This window comes from Alternaria atra, assembly GCF_907166805.1.
Source record: "Alternaria atra isolate CS162 genome assembly, contig: 25, whole genome shotgun sequence".
NCBI lineage: Eukaryota > Fungi > Ascomycota > Dothideomycetes > Pleosporales > Pleosporaceae > Alternaria > Alternaria atra.
This window is the reverse complement of record NW_025091323.1, coordinates 3253472-3267953: the sequence shown is the minus strand read 5'-3', so window position 1 is coordinate 3267953 and position 14482 is coordinate 3253472. Positions and strand designations below refer to the sequence as shown.

Sequence of the window (14482 nt, the reverse complement as noted above, 5' to 3'; positions counted from 1 at the left end):
ACCATGTGCATACACAGATAATCTTGTCGATACGCGTCCCCATCGTCAATATTCAGCCTTGTGCAGCGACAAAGAGATATGAGGCATGCAAGAACGCCGCCGGCAGCCGTCAATCCAAAGGATCTGTAAGACGTGCAGACAGTCTCACCGGCTCGCACAAGCGGAGCGCCGACCAACTAGATGCTATGCTGACTCCTACGGACACGTCGCGACAGTTAACCACCGGCACGACGGCTTTCGTGTGCATCATCATCTTCCACCGCTTGTCTCTCACTGCAGCTAATAGTTTTGTGGCATGTTCCAAAGGAGTATCTTTTTTCAAGTGTACTGCCTAACAGGTCCGGACTCCGCATAGCTAGAATCCCGGTCAGCGTCCATTGATCCCATGTGATGTTCTCATCTCTAGTTCTACATTGGCCTGACCTCTCGTCATCAGATAATGTCCTCTTTGATGGCAAGATCCCGATTGCCATCACGCGGGTGCCCGCACTCCGGTCAGGTTGCCCCAGCCTAGACTGAACAGGTATTATTACTGCCGATGAAGTTAAAGTTGGGCTCCGCTATTACGAAAACGGCCGTCGCTTCTCCTGGCACGAACAAGCTCGTTTATTCGCTGGGTTATATCCTAATGTTGAAATGTACTGCAAAGTGTGTTCGCTGTGTTCGGCGTTGATATCCCGATATAGTAGAGGACTGGGAATACCTTTACAGCTTTCCTCTTGTTAGCTTGAGACAACCTCTTGGAACATACATGCGATCGAGTGAGGATGATGGAGCCTGTTCGGGCATTGTTGGCTTAGAAACAACACAAGAGGGAGGTTAGCCGAATCAGCACATGTTGACGTAGATCATGCTGCGCAATCAACTATTCGCCTGAGACACCTCTGGGTTTATCTAGCTGCGTGTACCACTTTTGACTAGTAGGGGCCCAACATGTATTGAAATTCTGCACATCGTTGCGAGTTCTCAATATGAAGCTTATTCCTTTCCCACTCACACCCGCATCTATACCAGGACTGTCATGGCATCAGCACCATAAAGTGACACATGCCTCCACTCCAAGCCCCGGAGCACTTCCAACGCCCGTGTCGTCTGACATGAAATTCCCATGTCTCGCACCAAGCGTGATTCGTACGCTCGGGCAATGTCGCAGAACATAATCGCGAGGTCCGGCCATGAGGGACAGTGCGACATGTTTCATGCTGATGGTAATAAACATTTTCGAAACGGGCATGATTTCGCATTTCTTTGTTCACACCTGCTTCACTAACCACACCGCCAGAGCTGCTATTAGGCCGAGCGCATAGATACTGATTTGATTCATTGTTACGACTGTCTACCGCTTAGACTGATCTAGGTCTGGTTTGGGGATGCTGCGCAATGGCTGGTATTAGGCTGCACAGCCACACGTCCTACAAGGCGCCTGCCACACAATGAGATTGTGGCAGGACTAAAAGTGACGATAGTTGAGCCTCATAGCGACTTCATTGTGGCAGGAAAATCAGTCGTTGGTCAGCGGAATGAGGCGTTCATGTAATTCTTGATCTTGCCATTTGTTCGTATGATAACGAACGCAAGTCAAGTCACTGCTCATGATTGCGTCTCCAATGCCGTAGTAGTACATTCGCATGGAAACTGCTCATTATACACATAGTATGATACAAGCTCCAGTGTCCCTCTCTAGAATAGCCTGTTGTCCGCGCTGGCCTTGGCCGCATCTCTCCTTGCGCTCTGCTTCTTCCTGTCCCTGGCCTCGCCAGGCGGTTTGAAGAACAAACTCGGGCTCTCGCCATCCTTCATGAGGTAGTTCAAGTACCCTCTATGCGCTGGATCGCGGTAGTACTCAATGTCCTTTCTGGCAGTCGCATCAGGCAATCTGTACTTGTATTTCGAACCAATTTGCTTCATGACAGCAGCCATGGCTTCGCTCTTCTTTTCTTCGGTGGCCGTTTGGAGGGCGCTGAGGATGGGCGAGGGAATCTTGGCAGCTGGCAAGCGGCCGGTGAGAGAGATGAGGTCTGGAGAGGCCTGAAGGGAGATGGTCGGGTGTGTGTCGCCGCGGAGGACGCGCTTGATGGCTGTGGGGGAGTAGAAGCGTGTTGTTACGCTGCCACCGAGGGCTTCGATACGTGCGATAGCGTCGGCAGAGGCGCGCGAGACGACAATGTTAATGGGTGTAGTCAGTTGCTCCGGATTCTGCAGTCACAATTAGCATTCGTACAAAGGTCGTAAAGGATAGATTCATACCCTCGCGAGCAACTTCACGCCATGCCTCTTTACGCCGTGCAAACACCTCGACTTGGCCAATTCCTTCATAGTGATGGGCTTCTTGGGATCTAATCTCCCCTGATTAATCCAATCTTGTATGCGGTCCAGGTTTATTGGCGACATCTCCACCTTGAACGGGTTGTACTTCCCCCGCCCTCGCTCGGGGTTGGTGATCCATTGTGGTGTCTGACCTCCTTCGAAGCCTGCAGGGACTTTGCCGTGTGCGTGCTGACCCTTCTGACCACGTCCACCAGTCTTTCCCTTTCCTGAGGCGGGACCGCGACCTCGCCGAATTTTCTTATTGTAGGCGCCTGCATTGTCGGAAAGCGAAGAAAGGATGGAAGCGCATCTTTGCTGGGCGGGCAGAAGAAATGGGGCGACCGATGCCGCTGTGGGCGCTCTGGAACATATGGACAGCAGAGTTGAGGCGGCTCGGACCGCTCTTAGCCGTGGTGGCATGGCTGTAGATGGCTATCTTCTTGTTGGCGACAAGCTGGCTGGTGTTGAACGAATGCGAAGATTCGATGATGAGTCAGCAGCCATGTCCGCGGGATCTAGCCTTTCTCGGATGTTGACCTTGTGCAACCACCGGATCAAACCCATATTAATAGACCTTTGCTGGGTTTGCCAAAATTTTCTGCGTACTTCTTTCTTAGGGGTTTATGGAAGATGATACTATGCTTGTTAAAGGGATTGGAGGTCTAGCCCTTTCTTCGAGATTGAGGGCTTGCAATGTATCTCAATTGGACATCGTCCACTTGGACGACTCGGAACTATCTCTACATGAATGTTGGCTGGAATTTTCGCTGGTTATATTCTGATCCTAGTAATAGAGGTTAAATTTGGAAAGTCATCTATACAAAGGCCTCATCTACAGATAGACTGTGCCCTTGCGTAAACTCAACGACGATCTGAAATCCAACGAATTCTTAGCCCTTGGTCCGCAGCTTGCATTGCAAGTCTCGAAGCTAAATGTTATGGCTGAACCAAGAGTAACGCCACTCGCCTCCTTTATGGGGGAGGAACAGGTTGTGTTGGGTCCTACTAGGGGCCTGTGTAGCGATCGTACTACAAAGGTATAGGACATATGATGATCTAGCTGGCCAATGGGAGATTGGGCGAGTCAGGTGTAAGAAGAGCGACTCGTGTGCAGAAGAGGAGATTGTGGTAAGCTAAAGTGTATGATCATGCAAGGTGGGAAGTAAAATACAGCTTTTCCGGCCTATTCTCTTCCTATCGGACATGCCTCTGCATACTACAAAATCATCCTACAACAATATGCCCTGGGGACGCATGAGGAGCATATGATGAGCCACACAGAGGAGGAGGAGAGAGAGAGGAGTGAGGGGCAGATATACAGGCGTGAAGGACATGAGATGGAAGTGGGGTATATAGACCCTGACCCAGTGAATGTAGCTAATCGGATATCCCCTCTTATCCGTCTGGTACAATACAGGACCCTAGACCTTGGCATCATACAAAACGATCATACATATGTTGATTACTACATAGGGCCTATGTATGGTGTTCAACTGGCTGGACGCTACGAATTGTGAAGATTTGGATAAGGACATGAACCTCGGCTTACCTGCGCAATGTCAATCCCCAGAAGACGTATTACTGGCGGAGGAAAGAGACTGTATCCTCAGAGAGTTCGAATACGTTGCAGCGATATTCGGACCATATGCACGCGATACGATCCGAGCTCTCCGGTTGAAGCCAATTTCATGTTAACGATAAGGAACCTTTACGGAAGAACCTGCTGTATTGATCCCAGTTTTGGTCCATATGGTACGTGGACTCCCTGCAAAACAAGGAGGGAAGCAGCAGAAACGGGTCTAACTGCACGATTGGCTAAGCTTAATCGACGCGGTCAGGGGAGAGAAACATGTCCCGGTTGATACTGTGGAACACCTGCGCCGGTTCAAGAAGGTGTGCCTAAAAAAAAATACAGCCTGAATTGTTGCTGCGATAGAGGATATCATACGTAACTTTGAAGGACATGCACTTAAGAACAAGTAAGCTAAAAGGTATCCTATACGCTGTCAGTAGATGCACTAGGGGATGTTAAGTATTTGAACACCATCATGCTACATTACAAGTAAGCTGATGTTTAAAGGGATTGGGGTAGATAGAGGGCAAAGCTGATATTGCTTGTACCATGTTTTCACCTGCCTGTGTATAAGCACGTATATATCCTGTAAAGCGCACGCAGTAAATACAGAGAACTCAAAGACAAAGTGCAGAAGTGCAGATATTTCAAGGACTCATCATGGTCAAATGATACCCCCAGTCTATACACGATATGAGTGGGACAGACAAACTATCATCCAACCGCCAAGCACGTATGTACACGCGTGTGCACAGCATTGATTTAATCCAGATCTCATTACATATGTCAATACTCACTCCCGTGGCGAATGTAAGATATGGGGTCTGATGATACCCTTCACTTTCATAGTACGCGTAAAGATTATATTCATTGATACCCTTCAATGGTGTATATATATATATATATATATATATCTACGCTCTCTTATACTATCCTAACATAATAACCACACGCTATAACCAAACTGATCTACCCAAGCATCCACACACATACACACTCACCACCACATCCACAAATCCACAATGTCTAAAAACAACAACCTTGAAAACTGGCGGAAAGTTACAGGCGTTGGTCATGGTCAGAACTGGGGTGCTCCTACACAGTATCCCACCAGTGGCCCACCAGTGGGGGTGCATGGGGCACGGCGATGAAACAGTCGGCTGAAGGTAGCAAATCGTAGCCCTCAAAAGGCTTGAATGCTGCAGCTACGTCATTTACCCCTGGCGGCAACAATTCAAAGAAGTAGGTGGTAATTGTCTGGGTATAAGAGGCGTGGATAGAACAGGGCCGTATAGTCGGCGTTCCCAACTACTACCTTACTAGAGCATTCACGCGAGGTCGGAGCCTTCCAGGGTATCTTTCCCATGTATTTCGTTTTGCAGAACTTGTTCTAAGGTGTTTGATATTATGAATGTATTGAATGTTTGCACTGATACGATGCATGTATGATATGGAAAGTGTTAAGCGAACGGAGTATATCTTCAATTTGACCATATAAAGTACCAGAACTGGATGCGTAAACAGTGTGTGTATTCACCATACCTTGCATAAAAGTTTTCCGCGCGTCTGACTCTCTCGCTTTAACAAAACGCTCTCTAACCAAGACTCGCGACCTGAGAACAATCACACTTACCGATAGCTTCTAAAAAACCTACATACCAAAGAAAGATGAGCAATGACTCGTTCTACAACAACGACGCCTACAATATTCTCGGCCTCGGCCATGGCGCAGATTGGGGTACCAGGCGCCCCTACGATTCCCGCTCACGCTCTGTCTGGAGCTATCGCGGCGGCAGCCTTCAGGACAGCACTGGGCCTTGCCCTCAATCCAGCACATCAGGAGGTAGCATGTTCTCGGGCATTCGATCCACGGGTCCGTCCGTGTCGTATTCTTTAGATCCAAGCTCGGCTTACGGCGGCTCTCAGGATGGAGGATCGCGATATAGTGGAGGGGTGAGGGATGTGAGAACTCCGCCAGGCTTCCCGCCACGAGGTTCGCGTTACTACGGGAATTCGAGATGGTGGTAGGAAGAGAAATGTTCACGGTGAGAGGTACTATCCGTAATGATACTTGCGTCCATAGTACACCTAAAGCCTAGGCTGATCTTAGTTAGCTGACAATACATCAAGAAAGTATACAAAAGAATAGTGCTTAAATTTGCCTTCATCCCAGAATTGAAGTACATCAGTAAGTGGTTGCTGCTCCTTCACAAATCTGTGTGATGGTTCTTGGAGACGATGAAGTTCGCCAGATTTCCGGTTGGGGATAGATGTGGGGCATGTCGGTATTATCAAGGTTGGATCAGGAGCCAATGATGCCGTGGTAAAATGATGTAGGATGCATCAGATTACGTATATCTTTCGTTAAAGTCCATCCTTAAGCTTCTAAACTCCGAAGTATGCTCAGCTAGGACTTTCAGCTCAGCTATGACTTTCAGCTCATCGAGGACTTCTAGCCCATCAGGGACTTTCAGCTCCACTGACCAAGGTCTTGTCATGCAGTAGTTAATGCCTGCGTGCGACTATTCGCAGGAAGATTTTAGGACGCCTGAACAGGGCTTACAAATGTGTTCTTGGCGGAACGTTCACCGCAACGCGATGCTCGACAGTTGCTGTCGATGAACGAAGGATGGTTTGTAGTGTTCGGTCTACGCAGGTAATGTATAAGAAGCGGTTCCGCCTCTTATCATCCGCGGAATTCTGAATCTTATCCTGGACCCTACATTATGTCGCACCTTCAATACTTCGACTATCCTGGCTTCGGCGAGCGATCCAAGCGGGATCTTAATTACAGCCAGGCAGTTCGCATCGACAATCGTATCGAGCTATCCGGTCAAGGTACTTTCACCACATCCAATAAGTTGTCCTACACTGACAGACTCAGGTGGCTGGGATCGCACAACAGAGGAATATCCTGATGATCTCTCGAAAGAGGTGGACCAAGCCTTTGACAACGTTGAACATGCTATTCGTCAGGCTGGTGGGAAGGGCTGGGACCAGGTCTATAAAACGCGCATCCACGTCACCGTGCCAATCGATGAGATTGCGGAGCCGATTATTCGCAATGTGAAGGAAAGATGCAAGAAGCACGGACCGCTTATGACAGTCGTGCAGGTCGTGGGTTTATACAAGACGATGAAGATCGAGATAGAAGCGGAGGCGCACTTGGGCTGAGACAGATTGGGAGAGCGGGGCGCGTATTGTATGTGTTCATAGTTCAGCATATTCCATGGAGATTCGGATGGCGCCTAAATACTAAGTTCATGAGGTGTGAGAGTGCAGCTGACCGATCGAAATAAGAAAGGTAGTGTTTGGTGCTCAGCGTTGTTTCCAGACGTCATCGTCATCGCGGCTACCCACTAAGTGGGGCTTGAACTGCGCCACAACAATTACCCTACGGTAGCCTCCCCACCCCTTCAATCTGGAGAACAACCGACACAAGCACCCCAGCGCCCCAAGTAGCAGCATAAACAGGAAAGGCCATCTGGTTTTCTGAGTCCGACATCGCGAAACTTTGTGCGGCTATCCACCTAGCCGCTCCTGCGTCATAAGAGCCGTCCTTGCGCTGCTATCTTCGCGACTTCTTGGCTGGCGCGGCAATGCCAAATCACTTTCGAAGCAAGCTGAAGGATGCTGGCAGGCAGACAGGCAACTGTTTACGGAAAGCAACGTGGCAGATCTCTAAGTGCATCATGTGGACAGTTTGCTCGCCATGCATTTGTTGTATATTACTGTTTCTGCCCCATCGACATGGCAGAACGCGACCAGCTCTATTCGACATAGAGCCGCCAATGATGCCCATTCCACGCAGGCGTGCTCTTTCAATTTCGGGAGATTTACAAAACGGTCAATTGACGGTGGCTCAACCTCGGTCTGCCTTTATAAACAAGCTACCTTTGGAGATCCGACGCATGATCTACGAAAAGACCCTAGGAGAACAATCCATACATACGTCAGTTTCAGATGGGAAGTTGCTTGCTCGACGGTGTACCTTGAGAAATTGCACTTGTTACGTTAGGCCCTGCCCACCCGGTCAGAAGTTAGAGTTGGGACTCCCTTTGCTAAGAACGTGTCGGCAAATGTAAGTCGAAAATCTGATGTAACTGAGCAGTTGTCTTCTTAGCATGAGACTGACCGGCTGACGTTTTCAGCTATTCTGAGGCCATTGAGTATCTTTACAAAGCCAACCAATTCTTCATCTCGACCGATTTGGAAGACTTCCCAACAGCGGGTTATCTCTCCTATTTCTTCCAACCCCAACGCATTGTGCAGATCAGCAACCTCACCATTGAATGGGATATTGACCGCCATCAATACTTCAATGTCAACTTGATGCCTGACCATCACCGAAGCGAGTGGTACAGATCCTGGGACGGCCTGAGCAAAATGGCTGGCCTCCGTCGACTACATATCAAATTCTACTTCTGCCTCGACCTTTGGCAGGGATGTTACGGCGAGTTTTGGGAGCGAAATAGCAAGGAGCTGCTGCAACCCATCAAGAGGATCACGGCTCCAAGAGACTTCCTCATCACTCTTCCGAATTGGCAGTGTTCGACCGATATTGACGTTGGTGAGTCTAGGTGCGTCTTCAAACTGCCAGAGAGGGTTGGCCAGGAAGGTAACGCGTCGTGACGCGTCCATGTGCAAGGGCTTTTCGGGCGATCGCAATCACAGGGACGGTAGCTTTTCGGAAATGGATCTGAACCATTATGAATGTTCACGAGACTTACGAAGAAGCTCGTTTCTTATGAGTTGCACCCAAAAACTAATCCTGAAGGTATTCGCTGGGTTTTCGCTCGCAGAGACTTGAGCCTACCACAATGTATTCTTTATGATGTGCTACAGTCTTATGTACAACTCTTGTAGAACAAGCGTTTTCGCATGGAGTTTCTCGCACCTTAAGCCGAGGGAACACGAAAATCTCGCGAGAGCCGACATGTTGGACCAGTTCTACCGTCTGTTCGGAGTAGACTCTAAGAAGCAAAACGCGGCCAAGACATAACACGATAATGACGCATCAGAGACCTGCACCCAAGCTTCCCACAAGCGGCTTGATCAAGTTTTGTTCCGCCCGCTGTACCGGCGCGCGTATCTTATCGCACCGTTGATCAACGTGACAGGCGGCGTGAACTTGGCAGCTTGGCGGGCTAACTTGTCCCGTATAGCTTTCCACAACTATCTCATGCTCCGTCAGCCTTCGAGTACAGCCAAGAACTTCGAGCTAGGGTAGCTCCACCACGTGCAGTAGTTGTGCAGCTCAGCTCGAACACCTCCAACCGTGCGGTGTGTGGTATTTCGGCGTCTTTGATCCATCCGAGGCATTGTGTAGCTCTGGCGCTTCTCCGGCGCAGATAAGAAGCAGCATGGCCGCCAGAAGGCTTGCGCTGCAGGAACCGTTTGACTTTCCAGGTTCCCGGAAATCTCAGGCTTGAGTATCGTCGCGATGCGCTCTTTCGTTGCTACCTCCGTCCTCTTTGGACTTGCGTCCGCTGCTGCTGTACCTGTTGTCGCGCCTCGTGGTGGAGACGGCTACGGTCATGGCCATGGGCACAAGAAGTTCAACGTGCAAGTAGGCGTCCGGCCTTATTATCTTGTCGACAACATGGATGATGGTCCATTGAAGGAGAAGCTTGAGAGCTGCTCGGAGCAAGAGTTCAAGACATCGGACTTCGTCTTCGCGCATCGTGGAGCCCCGCTTCAATTCCCCGAGCACACACTCCAGAGTTACAAGGCTGCGCATCGTATGGGTGCCGGCCTGATTGAATGCGATGTTGCGTTCACCAAAGACAAGCAACTTGTCTGCCGCCACGCCCAATGCGACTTGCACACCACGACCAACATCCTCAATACTACACTCGCCGAGAAGTGCACCACCCCGTTTTCGCCCGCCACCAATGGCACCGCTGCGTCGGCCAAGTGCTGCACCTCGGACATCACATTGGAAGAGTTTGGTACCCTTTGCGGCAAGATGGATGGCTTCAACCCCAACGGCACCACAGTTGAGGAATACATGGATGGCACACCCTACTTCCGCACCGACCTTTACGCCCAAGACTGCCCCAAGCTCATGACGGTTGACGACTACATCCCATTGGTGGATAGCTGGGGCCTAAAGTACACTCCCGAGCTCAAGACCCCTGAGGTTGAAATGCCTTTCGATGGATACACACAGGAGCAGTATGCTCAGGATTTGGTCGATAAGTTCCGCGAGTACAAGATCGATCCGAGTCGTGTGTGGCTGCAGTCTTTCCTTCCCGATGATGTCTTCTATTGGATCGACAATGAGCCCGAATTCGGAATACAAGCCGTATACCTCGATGAACGCGTTGATACTCCTGAGGGCTACGCCAACGCTACGGCTAGCATTCCTGAACTCGCTGCTCGCGGCGTCAAGATTATGGCTCCCGCTATGTTCGCTCTTACTAAAGTGGATGATGCGGGTAAGATTGTGCCATCGGAGTATGCCATCGCTTGCCAGGAACATGGTCTGGACATGGTTGCATGGTCGTTTGAGCGCTCTGGATGGCTACAGATTGAGGGTGGTGGCTACTACTACCAGTACGTTGCCAACATTACTAACAATGATGGCGACATGTACACGGTACTTGATGTGCTTGCTCAGGATGTCAAGATCCTAGGCATGTTCTCAGATTGGCCGGCCACCGTCACTTACTATGCCAACTGCTTTGGATTGTAGGCAACAATGCCTTATATAGAAAGTTAAAAGTATTAAAGGCGCTGCAGCTGCAAGAACGCAATTTAGATACCCACGCCCTAAGAATCGTAATTCAGTCTTGGTTGTCTCTTCCATTGTCCGGTAGCCTCAGCCTCACAGTACTATCCCCCATATCCCAGTCTGTCCTGCAACTTGGATACGGTAGAACAAGCACGGCCTCGCGTGGCCTCTTCACTGCCCTAACACTGTCCAGCAAGATGTCTTCCAAGTCCAACCAGACATTCGCCCAGATTTGCTGCGGGCTGGGATCAATCAACACAACTTGAAGATTCCTGAGCCCCTGCATACCGGCCATTATCGACCAAGCTTTCTCCCAGTTCGCCGTGTCCTCGCGGTATACGACGCGATTCGAGGGGCCGCGACGCAAGTAGGGGAGCGCGCGAATGGCCCAGCGAACATGTAGCGTGCGAATCGAATTGAGCCGTGGCTGTGGAATCGAGGAAGGAAGGTAGAGCAGATGTGTGACGTGAAGGAGGGAGAAGGTATGCGCGCTATAAAGATATGGAATGGCTTCAGAGTACCTAAATTGCGGCATTCTATTAGTCTCCCCAATGCCGTTGTAATTACAGCCAGAGAAGAGAAGCAATACGTACATGCGTCTACAAACCCTCGCTATGGTCACCCCACCACTATATAACCTCGCGCCTTTCTTCCCGAACACGAGCACGCGACACATGTACTCCCTACCGTCTCCCTCGCTGTTGCAAATGAAATGCCCGAACCTCTTCTTCTTTGTACTCAACGTTAAATGAACAATTTCTGCGCCCATGACGTACTCATACACCATCTGCCTCAATTCAATCGGCAGCCGCGCAAAGAACGTGCTCTGACCCTGCGCGTGCGTACGCGCATCAACCTCGACATCAGGCTCAGACGTCAAGCTGATAATTGACTTGCGCGGACGCACAGCGCCATGCTCTGGTGCAGAGGCTTTCAGCGCAAACGGGTTTCGCGACTTGGGCTTCGAGGATGATGGCTCGGTTGACGGTATATCATGAGGTGCCCAGTGTATGCCGGGTAAGCGGCCGAAGAGAGACTTTTTGGGCTTCAACATTGATTCCGAGTGCGAGGATGAAGAAGAGATGGAGAGTATGGGCGCAAAGAGGGGTGGCGTGGTGTGACCTGCCCCCTTTGCGCGGGCAGGCGCGCCACAAGAAGCCGCGGCTGAAGGTTGCCCAAAGTGGTGATGGGTTAATGGCGGGTAAGCGGGGTGTTGGCACGCGTTGCTTATTCCGAACAAGCTTCGTCTGGGGGGCGTGGAGAAGCTTGAGTGGGGAATGTAGGTATTTTTGCTACTTCAACAGAGAAGCCATCGACATAATTGTTCGATCTATGTGTCTGATTTCTGCCTTAATATGCTGCGAGAGCAACGTATATGCTCCAGATTACTTTCCTGTGATCGCGTAAGCAGTAGGTAGGATTCGCAAGTTGTCGCTCAAACGGGTATCGCGTCCTCGCTATCATAATCAACATTACCAAAAGTAATCGACGGTGTACATTTTTAAGTAGAGCCAATGTCCTCATACTACGAGCTGGACTCCGGCAGTGCAGTGAAGTTATCTCTTCCAATGTTAGCAGCTTGGACAATGCCCAATGGGTAGTTTATCCGCTTTCTCCAACTTCAGGCAACCAGACTACGTCCAAAGATCGGGGTCATAGGTAAGATTTTCGAGAAAGAGCTTCAAACTCTCTCATCCCATTTGAAGCTGCAGACGAATCATATTTGGTCACCCGGACGAAAGACGGGCTCTCCCGTCACGCCATGCTGCTTTGGTACTGGTGGTATCACAGCACAGCCACCTGCACAGTCATGTACCAAGCGCGCCTTCCCAGGGCGTAAGTCAGCTTGTCATAGACAAAGCCCCACACTAAACTACAGCAAAATAATTTTGTCATCCCTAGGCTAGAAGACAGCATTATGAGGAAACGTCTTCGCGCTTGTGAGGAGTGCCATCGTCTGAAGATCAAGTGCGACATCAGCAGTAATCCTGACGCGGCCAGCTGCGAAAGATGTACGCGCAACAACCTGGAATGCGTTCCAGCAGCGCCGCGACTACAACGCAATCGTATCCAGGAGCTCGAGGCGCAGATACAAGAACTCAACAACTTGCTACAAAGCCAAAGCACCAGCAGCCTTACGCCGAGCCACTCGCCTGGAAGTCTTACCACCACAACGCTAGGCCGATCGCCCGGTAGCCTATCCGACAACCACTACGATGGCGTATTATCGTTCCTAGACGCCCGAATTCCGCCTAACAAGCAACAACACCTGCTTCACCTTTATGCGCATCAGGCGGGAACGGCTTGGCCAGTCATACGCCTGTCGATGGATCTTGACCATCTCCGCGCAAAAGCTCCTATTTTACTGCTTGCTGTGATGGCATACACTATTACACAAGAGGCGCAAGGCGTAGACCTAGAAACGCATGATGAGCTAGTGCGCGAAACAATGCATATTCTCGGCGAGGAGGTGATCGGTAGGGGGCAGAGGTCCCTTGAACTTGTGCAGGCACTTCTCGTGGCCACACTCTGGAACAAAAGTACACGGAGGGGCCAACAGGGAAGCTGCTATCAGATCCTGCAGCTAGCCGCCGACATGGCGATCGATCTGGGGATCGCAGGATTCTCGCTGCAGCCCTCTCCTGTGGCTTACTTCTGCCGGCACGAGGATACAGGGTCACTCGAGGCACGGCGTACCTGGCTAGCCTGCTATGTGGCACTGTCGAGCTCGTCGATCAGCACGCGCCGACCTAACCCGTACCCTTGGGATGCGTATCATGAGGAGTGCGTTTTGTGTCTGGAGAGCCAAGGAGATGCTTCTGACATGCTGCTTTGTCAGATCGTCCGCATCACCCAGCTCAATATGAAGATTTCCACTCACCTGTGTCTTTGCCAAATCGCCACTTTTGTCGATGGCAACGATTACAACACCTATGCCGTAATTGACACGTTAAAGAGCAAACTCGATGCATGGGCAGCTCAGATCCCACCTAGCCTGGTAACATCCCAGACCCTAAAGGTATGGTGGCATGTAGCCATGGTTCACCTATACGAGCTCGTGCTACACACACCAACAAACAAGGCGTCATTTACAGCACCATTCATCCCAGGCCGTCTTCCTATCAAAGACTACCCTAAGCCTACCAACATCATCGCTCCTCTCAGAACGACTCTCGAAGCCCTTGTCCAGAACTGCCATGCAGCCCTCGACACAGCTGCAGAGATGGATCCAGTTTTGGCTGTTCACCTACCGTCGTTTTGCTTTGCACCCACCATCCTCTATACGCTCTTTGTGCTCGTCGCCGTCATGGTAGCCACGACCGACCCAGGCAACACATACGGGCAATGCCTCCCAAAAGATTGTTTCCGCATCGAAGACTGCGGCCTGAAACTGCGCAATCTGGTCGTGTACATGAAGGTTTTGGATCCGACCTTGAGCTGCTTTACAACACGTATGTTTGATGCGACGAGCTGGCTGGAGCAATGGTATAACGATTACACTGCTATTCTGCAGCGATATGAGGCAAACCTTTCCAATTAATGGGATCACTACGGAGTTTTATAGTTTTCCAAAGTTACTTTTAGTCAAATCGCAACGGTGAATTTTGGCCGCTGGAATCGGTGAAATCTTGCCGTGGTATCTTGGTGATTGGTGCACATGTGGTCGCTCTTGCATAAGCGTAATTAGGCAGATTTTGGCCGCGCCCTCCATCGGTAATAATTGGCCCTCGGCTTGCAGCAATGACGTTTTTTTCACAGCATAAACATCTCTAGATATTTGCAACTTGGTGTCCTGCTATCTGATGATGTAGCGCATCGAATACACATGTCGCAGATCTTTACTGACGTAGGCAGCCTGGCTAAAT

The 14482-nt window shown here is 50.3% G+C and overlaps 5 protein-coding genes across 5 annotated transcripts; 4 read left to right on the top strand and 1 right to left on the bottom strand.

Moving 5' to 3' along the window:
• Positions 1-1680: 1680 nt before the first annotated feature.
• On the bottom strand, positions 1681-2727 carry ALTATR162_LOCUS6149 (uncharacterized protein; the record flags this gene model as incomplete). The annotated part of the gene is made up of 2 exons (XM_043313770.1): positions 1681-2196; positions 2248-2727. 2 exons carry the CDS (start codon positions 2725-2727, stop codon positions 1681-1683), a joined length of 996 nt encoding a protein of 331 aa, XP_043169705.1.
• Positions 2728-6606: 3879 nt separating this feature from the next.
• ALTATR162_LOCUS6148 (uncharacterized protein) lies at positions 6607-7054 on the top strand (the record flags this gene model as incomplete). The annotated part of the gene is made up of 2 exons (XM_043313769.1): positions 6607-6718; positions 6765-7054. 2 exons carry the CDS (start codon positions 6607-6609, stop codon positions 7052-7054), a joined length of 402 nt encoding a protein of 133 aa, XP_043169704.1.
• A 620-nt stretch (positions 7055-7674) lies between these two features.
• Positions 7675-8512, top strand: ALTATR162_LOCUS6147 (uncharacterized protein; the record flags this gene model as incomplete). Its single annotated transcript, XM_043313768.1, has 2 exons — positions 7675-7832; positions 8032-8512. The coding sequence occupies 2 exons, from the start codon at positions 7675-7677 to the stop codon at positions 8510-8512; spliced, it is 639 nt and encodes a 212-aa protein (XP_043169703.1).
• An 811-nt stretch (positions 8513-9323) lies between these two features.
• On the top strand, positions 9324-10577 carry ALTATR162_LOCUS6146 (uncharacterized protein; the record flags this gene model as incomplete). Its single annotated transcript, XM_043313767.1, has 1 exon — positions 9324-10577. The coding sequence occupies one exon, from the start codon at positions 9324-9326 to the stop codon at positions 10575-10577; it is 1254 nt and encodes a 417-aa protein (XP_043169702.1).
• Positions 10578-12534: 1957 nt separating this feature from the next.
• On the top strand, positions 12535-14157 carry ALTATR162_LOCUS6145 (uncharacterized protein; the record flags this gene model as incomplete). The annotated part of the gene is made up of 1 exon (XM_043313766.1): positions 12535-14157. The coding sequence occupies one exon, from the start codon at positions 12535-12537 to the stop codon at positions 14155-14157; it is 1623 nt and encodes a 540-aa protein (XP_043169701.1).
• Positions 14158-14482: the final 325 nt, after the last annotated feature.